Here is a 9,522-nt window from a genome sequence, read left to right as displayed (position 1 = left end):
GCCCAGGGCTCAATATCATCCTTTGCATAGCCCTGCCAAATACTCCGAATGGGATTTCCTGGGTTGGTAATTGACACCTGTCTGAGGGCTAGCTATAGCTCTTTCAGATAGCGGTACCTGACTACGTGTTTCAGGTGGCGTGTTTGATGCGGTACCTGACTACGTGTTTCAGGTGGCGTATTTGATGCAGTCAGCTCCTACATGCTGTCAGAAAACCTATTGTGGAGCGCTGCAAGATGAAAGATACCTGCCTATGGCAAAGGCGACTAAGAAGTTTCCTGTTGCTGTGGTATAGTACAGGAAGGCAACACAATGACAGAGGTTGCAGGAATTTGCAGTCGGCAGGTCCGACTGAATTAGTGCAGCAGTCTGAAGTTGCGAACAATTTCCCAGTGGCTTCACACAGGAATCTGTCTGACAATAGTGACTAGAGTTTTGAAAGCATTTGCTTCAGCTCTCTTTCCTGAGGTCATCCTGTAAAGCTTATCTGAATTGTTCTGGTGTGTAGGTGAGACATAAGAGCAGAGACCAGGACTAAGCATGTTCCCCAGACATGACAATGCTCCGAAGACTCATTATTCAATTACAGACGTGCATCAGAGTAGTCTATTACTACCTAGAGAGAGAAAATTTTGACAGCCCGGGCCATTTCCATGCTCAGAGTTAAAGAATAATGCATTATGCACTAGAGCTGTGTCACTGCAAACGTTGATTCTCTCATTGACTTTAACATCAGCAGAATAGGTAACTCCCCGCTGCTAATTAATTAGGAAAGACAGTATGACGTGCTGTACAAACAGAGCAAGCAGCACTAAGCTTTGGCTTGGGGCAATAAACCGTAATGTCAAGAACTATTGTTACTGGAGGGCAATTTTTTTTCCACCTACTGCTATCACCTCTTGGGACTGTCATTGCAGGCCAGATGCTCAGCTGATGTAACACAACATAACTCCGTTGACTTAAATGAAGTCAATGGAGTGATGCCAATTTATGCTAGCTGAGGATATCGACCTTGGATAATTCATATAGTCCCATGTGTTTTATTATTCCGCTATATTTTTATGCATTGCAACCGATGAGTTATAAGGTCTTCACCACATAAAGACATCTGCTTTGCAATCTTTGTGCAAGGAAATCTCTCTGAATACAGGGACTTACTCAGAAAGTGTTATACTGACACCTTTATGCTCATAAGGAGAGTTTAGCTGATAATAATTCTAGCTCCACTGTTTCCATTATCACCTATGCAAGAAAAGCCAGCCAGTCTGCCTTGGTTTTTAGAGCATGTCTGCGCTACAAGCACTGTAGTGGCACAGCTGTGGTGCTCCAGCTATGCCGCTGTGGTGTAGACACTTGCCACAGTGATGGAAGGGTTTTTCTGCCATTGTAGGAAATCCATCCCTTTGAGAGGCAATAGCTAGGTTGATGGAAGAATTCTTCCGGCAGCCTAGCTGCAACTACAGTGAGGATTAGGTCTACCTAACTTCATTGGACAGGGCACAAAATTGTTCACCGCCCTCAGCAATGTAGCTAGGTCGACCTAAGTTTTAGGTCTAGACCAAGCCTGAGACTGAAGAGGGGACCTACATCAAGGAGGATGCTCCTGTCTCCAGGGTGGTATTTTGAGGGGAACCTGACAATTACAATATATGCTGGACTGCTTGAGGAGGTTTGCATCAGCCATCCATGATAGAGGGAGAGAATTATCCTCCATTGTGTGCTACTGCTCTTTGGGAGGATGATACCACAACCCTAGGCTTGGTCATGTGCCCAACTTTTTAACCAGTCAGATTGGTTATAAAAATCCAAGCGACTGAGAAATTAAAGCGTTGTTCTTCTGAAAGTCTAGCAGATTTCATTCCTGTTCAAGGGGGAAAAAAGGAATTTAAATAGGGAGTGGGGAAGGAAGAGAGAGATTGATACACAAAGCCATTCCCAAAACACATAACTGGAAATGCTTGAAACAATTTAGTTGAACAAAACAGTAGGAAGCCTAAGGGTAAAGTTAGAAACCCTGCTGCAGCCTCATTAAAAGATATCCTAAAAGTTGGTACGGCTGAGTATTTCCATTTCACGATTGCAATAAAAACGAACTGGATTTCACAGATAGACTAACAGCCTACTGGGTCCATTCCTGTCCTGCACCCAGGCTGTATGTTGAGTGCTTTGTCCAGCTGAGTTGTGACTGAACAATGGAAAGTAGGACTAGTCCATTAGGCTCTGACTCTTCCATAGCCTAGTGGAATTCACTGTTCTGAAACGTTTCCTGATCTTTAGCCTGAATTTCTTTGATCAGTTTTACTCCTTTACTCCTAATTACAGTCTGTCAGACCACCTAAACAACTCTTTTCCCTGCTTGGTGTTTTTTCTAGTCAAATGCATGTAGATCTCCTCATCTTCCCCTACTTAGCTGTTCAGTGAAGCTATAATATTATTTTAATCTCTCCCCATGACCAGTCCCTTCAGTCTTTTCATTTTGAAGGAGATGCATGATACTGGTCTTAATACAGTACTAGGAGACAGAAATTCCTAAATTAGAAAACTAACAATGTTTCTCATCTGTGTTTTATGTTAAGTTGTAACCTCTCTCCTTTGTATTTCTCACCTGTAAAATAAAGTACCATGCTACTTACCTTCCTCACAGAACAGTGAAGATCACTTGTTTGGCAAGCACAAAGTTTGGTGCTATTTTTTTTTATTGTCTTTGTCTGAATGTTCATGACTGCTGTCTTGAGCTGAGCGGGCTCCATGCTTGCCGTGGTATGGTGTCTGCTGTGTTCACCCAGGAAAAAAGGCACGAAATGGTTGTCTGCCGTTGCTTTCATGGAGGGAGGGGTGAGGCTGTACCCAGAACCACCTGCGACAATGTTTTTTGCCCCATCAGACACTGGGATCTCAACCCAAAATTCCAATGGGCAGGGGAGACTGCGGGAACTATGGGATAGCTATGGGATAACTACCCACATTGCAACGCTCCGGAAATCGACACTAGCCCCGGTACATGGACGCACACCGCCGAATTAATGTGCTTAGTGTGGCCGCATACATTCAATTTTATACAATCTGTTTCCAAAATTCGAATTCTGTACATTCGGATTAATCCCGTAGTGTAGACATACCCTAAGCTTCTTAGGTTTCATATTTTCAAGCTTTTTTTCTGCAGTCAAGAGGGGCTAGAAACTTTTTTTTTTTAATAAAAATGAAAGTTGAGATTCTCATCTAATCACATGACTCCAGGAGCTGGGGCTTTAAAAATACCAGATACTATGAGATTCATGATAAAATCATGAGAGTTGGCAACACAGTATCATGTCTAACACCAGGCTGTCTTATGGTTTTTAAGCTAATCTCATGATTTTTTGGTGCGGAGGAGCTCGTTCATGGTTTGTGAATGTTTGGATTTGGCAATACTAGTTATTGCTTGACAAGGAGCACTGTGTTCAGTGATGCTCTGTAAGGAAAGCAAGATGTTGGGCCTAACGAAGGAATTTCTGGGTGAAATTGTATGGCCTCTGTTATACAGGAGGTCAAATTAGATGCTCATAATGGTCCATTCTGTTCTTAAAATACATGAATCTATAAGCAAATGTTCAGTGGCCTCACAGCTGCAACTCAAAGTTTTATAAAAGTTTGCAAAGAACTCAGCAGAGGTTAACTTCCTGATGGGAGAACAACTTTTTTTACCCATTTGCGGGATTTTGTTTTAAGTAACAGGAATGGGAAATACCCTCTAATTTAGGAGATGTAGGGAGAAGAGCTTGTAAACATTATCATATTTTAAAGACAAGACCTTACAACCTAAACAGACCATGTACAGAAGGAATGGATATAATGTGATTATTGTGAAGTTGAGCATTTGCAGTTTTAAAACCATATTTGTTGTTTGCATTTGCTACACCTTGCATGCTTGGGGGGGGGGCGGAGGGGAGGAAAGAGGCAGAAGCGGTTTGCAGACCTTTTGGAGGAGATGTATTAAGGAGGAATCTAGTGGAAAAGATAGGGAGGATTCTAGGGAAGTAGGCCCAGAGGCAAGAATTGGACAACACCAACACTGGTATACTGTACAGCTTGGGGAAAGTAGAAAAGTGAGCAAAAGTGAGCAGAGTTTTGCAGGAGCTCAGTTGTACAGGTTCCCATGGCAAGAAAAAGGAGCTTAAATTTCATGAGGATGGCAAAAGAAAGTTAATGACAGGAAATGAAGAGGGGTTACTCACCAGAGGAACCAACTTTTACTGCTGGGAGAAAGTTGTTCCAGCTGAGAAGTAACCTATATAAAAAAAGGTTTTGCAAATGTGGAAGGTGAAGTTCACCTAGAGCAAGTTGCTGGAGCATAGCAGTATACTGGACTCTGCAGTAACCAGTGTGTAAAAGCCCCTTGCATCTAATTCACTATAGGTATGTTTGCTCATTTTGGAATGAAACAATGCTTAATGCACTTTTAAAGCATTGCTTTTCATATTACTGGGCACCTTAATACGTTTCACTCTACCTCAGTAGCAGATGTTCCTCTGGGTCCAACCTTAGCCTCTACAGTCTAAACTCAGCAAATAAGAGTAGGAGGGTAGATGTGGATTTTACCCCCAAACTGTGGTATCCAGATGTTGATACAAAAGAATGATTTTGAAGTCAATGCACATCTTGTTTGTCAAGATACAACTCTTCAAAAATGAGCATCAGAATAACACTCCTATTGAGCAAACATACCATATTGTTCCTATTTGCACTAAAATTACATGATTTAATAGAAAGTTCTTGTTAATATTATGCAGTTTACAGAAGCTATCTACACTTATAGATAATCAGTGGAACAATACTATCTAAAACACATTTGCCTGATTAGAAATGCTCTCCATTTTAGAAACAAAAGAAGGCTCTAAATTACAGATTTTGTCCACTACAACCAATCACACAAAAAAGCAATCAAAAGCAAACATTCATAAGAATCGAGAGATGAAGGAATCAGAAATTTGCACGAATGCATCATAAAAGATGTGATATGCAAGGGTTTTTTATTTATTTATTTACAGCAAATATATTACAATAAAAAAGCTGAACATGGCTCACATTGTGGTTGTGTAAAGAAGATACATATGCTTACATTGAACAGTTGTAATTCTCTTGGCACTATCTGCATCAAATGTGTAGACTCAATACAAAAATAAAAAGTAGTACACTTATTGGGCAAAGGACACATTAACAGCATACATCTGTGGATAAGAGTTTCGATACAATCCAAAGAGAATACAGACAAGCCATCAGTACGGTAAGAACTTTTTAGATGAACGTGTAACCCACAACATAAGGCTGTCTGGCACCATTTAAGATCTTCTGTATTGAATGTAGTGACTTTAAAAGAACGTCATACAAGATTAAGACACAGAAAATGCAATTATCATGGTGAACGATCTTGTTACTTTCATTATTCCTCTTTCATATTTTATTCCCACAATAGTAATGTGTGTTAAAGAGGCTTCATGGCAGACAAACACAATGCAACAGCTGGAGGGTTTTGCCTGTCAAATAAAGTGACTTGCAGCAAGAGACATTTATGCTTTATACAGATATGTAGCTCACGTGGGTTCTAGTACAAAGATCTAAGAACAACAAATGCTGAAGCCTTATAATCTCTCTTCATTATAATTAGAATCCTGAATAAAGTAGGGTCCAAATTACTCCAAGGGAATCCAGGCTACAATACAGCAAAACGTTTTCTGCAAGGTCACTATGATACATTAACAGTAGTAAACAGAGTTAATGCTACGTTAACCTTTTTTACATTTTCATAAGTGGTTATAAAAACAGAAACTAACATCTTCTAATCTGTTTACATTTCCTGAGCTTAGTTAAATCACAAAGGAAGGAAAATTACAAAAATCCCAGCTAGTCACCAGCAAATTAAAAATGTATGCAACTGGTTTGAAAATCTTTATATTCTCCCTATTTGACACCACAGCCCTTCCCTTTTCATTTAGGCTCTTATACAAGGGCATATAGAATTAAATTCACTAGCAATGCTGGGATGCTATGGAACTGTTGGTCTTTTTGTCCTCTCTAAGTGCCTTTATGGTAAACTGTGAGATAGCATGTTCTGATTGAATCTTATGAGAGCACTCAAAACCCCTGCAAGTATTTTCCCCTCCTAAATGGAGAAGAACCCCTTGCCTCCAGTTTGGAAAACACAGCTTCCAGAAATCCAACCCATTACTGAAATTATCGTTTCCTATTTGTCTGTTTCGAGTGTAGTGGACTCCACTGTGCGCCCCAGATCCCCAGTCTAATGAGACATGGCCCTGGCAGCTGGTTTAGTATTCTGCTGGGTGGGATAAAAAACTATGAAAATCTACACCAAAAAATGTGAGAGAGAATCTCAGCAATAAAGAATTCATCTTAGTGGCTTCTTCAAGAGCCAACATTACACCTTTGAGATCGGAGGGTATTCTACCCTCCAGGAGTCAATATCTATGTTTATTTCCTGTGTATAAAATAATTTGTACCTTAGAGTAAAATCCAGATTTTGAGAATATACTAGGAACATGGGTACTTACAATACTGCTCTTGGGCAGAGTGCTGCAATATTCAAATTCAACCTAACTGGCCTAGGTAGGTTATACCATAGATTTGCAGAGGCATAATGCACCTGGTTGGTATTTTTAAAATTATTATGATATAACAGCGTGATTTTGCATGCTGGTGCAGATAGAAAGGTTTAACTCCATAATTTAATTCTCAGAGCAGCATTTGTGTAGCTACCAAAGCAGGCAGAAAACATCTGTAGCTTTTCTTATAGAGTACCAGCTTTTCCCGTAAGAATTACACTAAATATCCTCTTTCCAACCCCCAAAATCTTTCCAAAGCCCAAACTCTACAGACAAGTAATCCAAAGCCTGCTTCAAAAAGGGTTTTGGCTTTCCACTTGCTAGACAATTCATTTTGTTACCCAAACTCTGCAACAGCACATGCAGTCTCATAGCCATTGCAGAAACAGGGCTCAAAAATATCTAGCAGACACATACTAGCCAACGCATTACGTTGACTAGTCAAGCCAATATTAAAACTGTGTCCCAATGAAGCCTTGTGTGGGTCAAGGACCTGCTGCTCATCGTACCTCTCCTCTCCCTTCACCCCCCTTTACTGGCTGTCGGAAGAGAAGGTCAAGTGCCTCTGCCCTCTTAATGTTTCTGGAAGTCTGGACAGCACCGTTTCCTTCTCTGTCAGCCCAGCTGGTGGTGATCAAAGGAACTGCCCAATCTCCTTCTCCCCGGGCTCCTGGGAGAAGCACCAATATCCAACTTCCCTTTCTGTGTGTGAGGCACATTTTTTCAGCTCCCCAGTCAGAGTTGAGGGAAGAACAGGATGGTGTTTCTGTGATGAGTTCTCTGCCTAATAATAAAAGGGGTGCTCCTCACCAGGGTGAGTAGAGAGTAGATTCAGACTCTGACCTGTAGCAGCCCTGCTCAGGGAAGCCTGTTTTGCTAAGAGATGTATAACTAACCTTCCCTCAGCTGGGCTGGTTCTGGCAGATGGTGCAGCTTCCTTGACCATCAACAGCCAGGTAAGAAAGACGAAAATGTCAGAACTCCTGTGGCGCCCAACATCATTAAGGTCTTGATCCAAAGCATATTAATGTCAACTGGAGTCTTTCCACAGACTTCAGTGAGCTTTGGATCAGGCCCTAAAGGTGGGGGCAGAGGGAGGTAAGAGTCAATGGAGCTAAATCTGCCAACACCAGGCCTGATTTTAACCCACAGAGCTAGAATTCAGATGAGTTGTTCTATTGAGTTTGGGATCAGAAAGACTAGTGCATTGAAGTGTAGGATCTCAGATGCCTAAGTCCTGGCAATAACACTGTTAGTTACTGTACAAAATGAAAGTCAAGCTGAGCCAATCAGGTTGCCCAATGGGTGACCTTTAATTTACCAATAAAAAAGTAAAATAAATTAAATTAAACTTCAGTCAAACCACAAACTAGCTTATGTATCCAAAAAGCTCAGCTTTTTTTCTTCTCTTTTTTATTTAAAAATCCCTAGACCTTTAGAGACAGGCTGTTCTCTGTGTGGCTGCATCACAGAGCAGGTCTGTTCCCAAACCCAGCCAGAATGCAGCAGGTCAGTAACGGTAGCAATAGTCACCCTACTGCACCCACCTCCACCATCATACCACAGCAATATAGTCATGTATAGTCACTGCAATGAACTTGGCCAAAGCAGTGTCTCCTGCTTTCCCCATAGATGCTTTGCCTTTATCTAACCACTTTTTTCCCCACAAATACTTCTTCAGCATTTACAGAGCAGTAGAAACCACCCTTCTGTGACCATGTTCTCTTCTACTGTCAGCATCTCTTGAGGAACACACAATTCTATTATTAATGTACGTAGCACCTATTTAGCTTCTGAGGATTAATTTATATTTAGCTTCTGAGGATTAACTTAATTTAAAGAGATATTGCCATAGAATTCTCTCTTTTTCCTTAATTTATTTACTTTTGGAAGAGTATCAAGTAGGGAAGCTTGTATGCAATGGCAGAGTCACATTAATAATAAAGATAAATTATCCATTTTTCTCATTATAGCATTATGAGAGAATTAACCCTGGTATAGTTCAAAGATTTATGTGGAGGTTTTACTTACTTTATAATTTATTCCTCTTCTATACATTCCTTTTCAGTAGCATGCCTGAAGCAGGATCAAATATGAGACGTGTAGTTTCTAACCACAACATACTCTGCATACAGGCTATTTTTCTATTTTTCTTTGTTCTCTGGAAACATTACTTCCATTAATTCTTTCCTCAAAACATGATCCAAAAAAAATTTCAAGTACGATAAACCCAAACTTTATTGCTGGGTTATAGGTCAATGTAAACTGACCAGAATCAACACTCAACTAAACTTCTCTTTACAAAAGTCAGGATTGTTCAGTTATGTCTGCCGATCACAGACAGCTTCTTTCACCATTCATAAAGTCATTGGAATCACAAAATTACTACATCTCCTTTGGAAGCAAACAGGACTAATAACCGTCATCATCGTCCATGTCACAGCCGTAATCTGAAACATAGAGAGAAAAAGGTTTATAGAAAAGAAAATGTTCCAGAGAATAAGAAAAGTGCAATGAAAATATTACAGCTGTCAAACTATAAATTCAAGCAGTCTGTGTGCTGCGTAATGAGTTGGTACGTTTTTAATAACCAAACAACAAACCCATACATTTTCTTAAGACTAAGGAGAAAATCTGCTTTATGCTCTCCTTAATGAACTCAAAAATACTTGTGAACCTACATGTACATGTTTATCACTGCACTTATTAAGAAAGGCTCTATATGGAGCCTTAGGACCCTAATTTCAAGGAGACTTGGCACATGGACATGCGAAATATTCAGTTTAGTTTAGAGGCTAACAAGATCAAACTTGATTGTCAAAAGTAAATTGGAACATGGTAGATAAATAGCAACGTGCATTACAAGGGGGTACGATTAACTAAACATGAGCGCCAAGAAAAAAAATTATTTGTTTAAATCATTCAA

General features: G+C 40.2%; 1 protein-coding gene across 2 annotated transcripts in view; it reads right to left on the bottom strand.

Moving 5' to 3' along the window:
- Positions 1-4,990: 4,990 nt before the first annotated feature.
- BRF1 (BRF1 RNA polymerase III transcription initiation factor subunit) overlaps positions 4,991-9,522 on the bottom strand; it is a 230,182-nt gene continuing 225,650 nt past the window's right edge. For both annotated transcript variants that reach the window (XR_004645421.1, XM_034767834.1), the window contains one exon: positions 4,991-9,046. Coding sequence is in view for 1 of the 2 variants with exons in the window: in XM_034767834.1 (XP_034623725.1) it covers positions 9,009-9,046 (38 nt within the window). In the remaining variant the exon portion in view is untranslated. The remainder of the gene's footprint in view (positions 9,047-9,522) is intronic.

Source organism: Trachemys scripta, chromosome 4 (assembly GCF_013100865.1).
Source record: "Trachemys scripta elegans isolate TJP31775 chromosome 4, CAS_Tse_1.0, whole genome shotgun sequence".
Lineage (NCBI taxonomy): Eukaryota > Metazoa > Chordata > Testudines > Emydidae > Trachemys > Trachemys scripta.
Note: the sequence above shows the minus strand (reverse complement) of the source record. Positions and strands in the feature narration are given on the sequence as shown.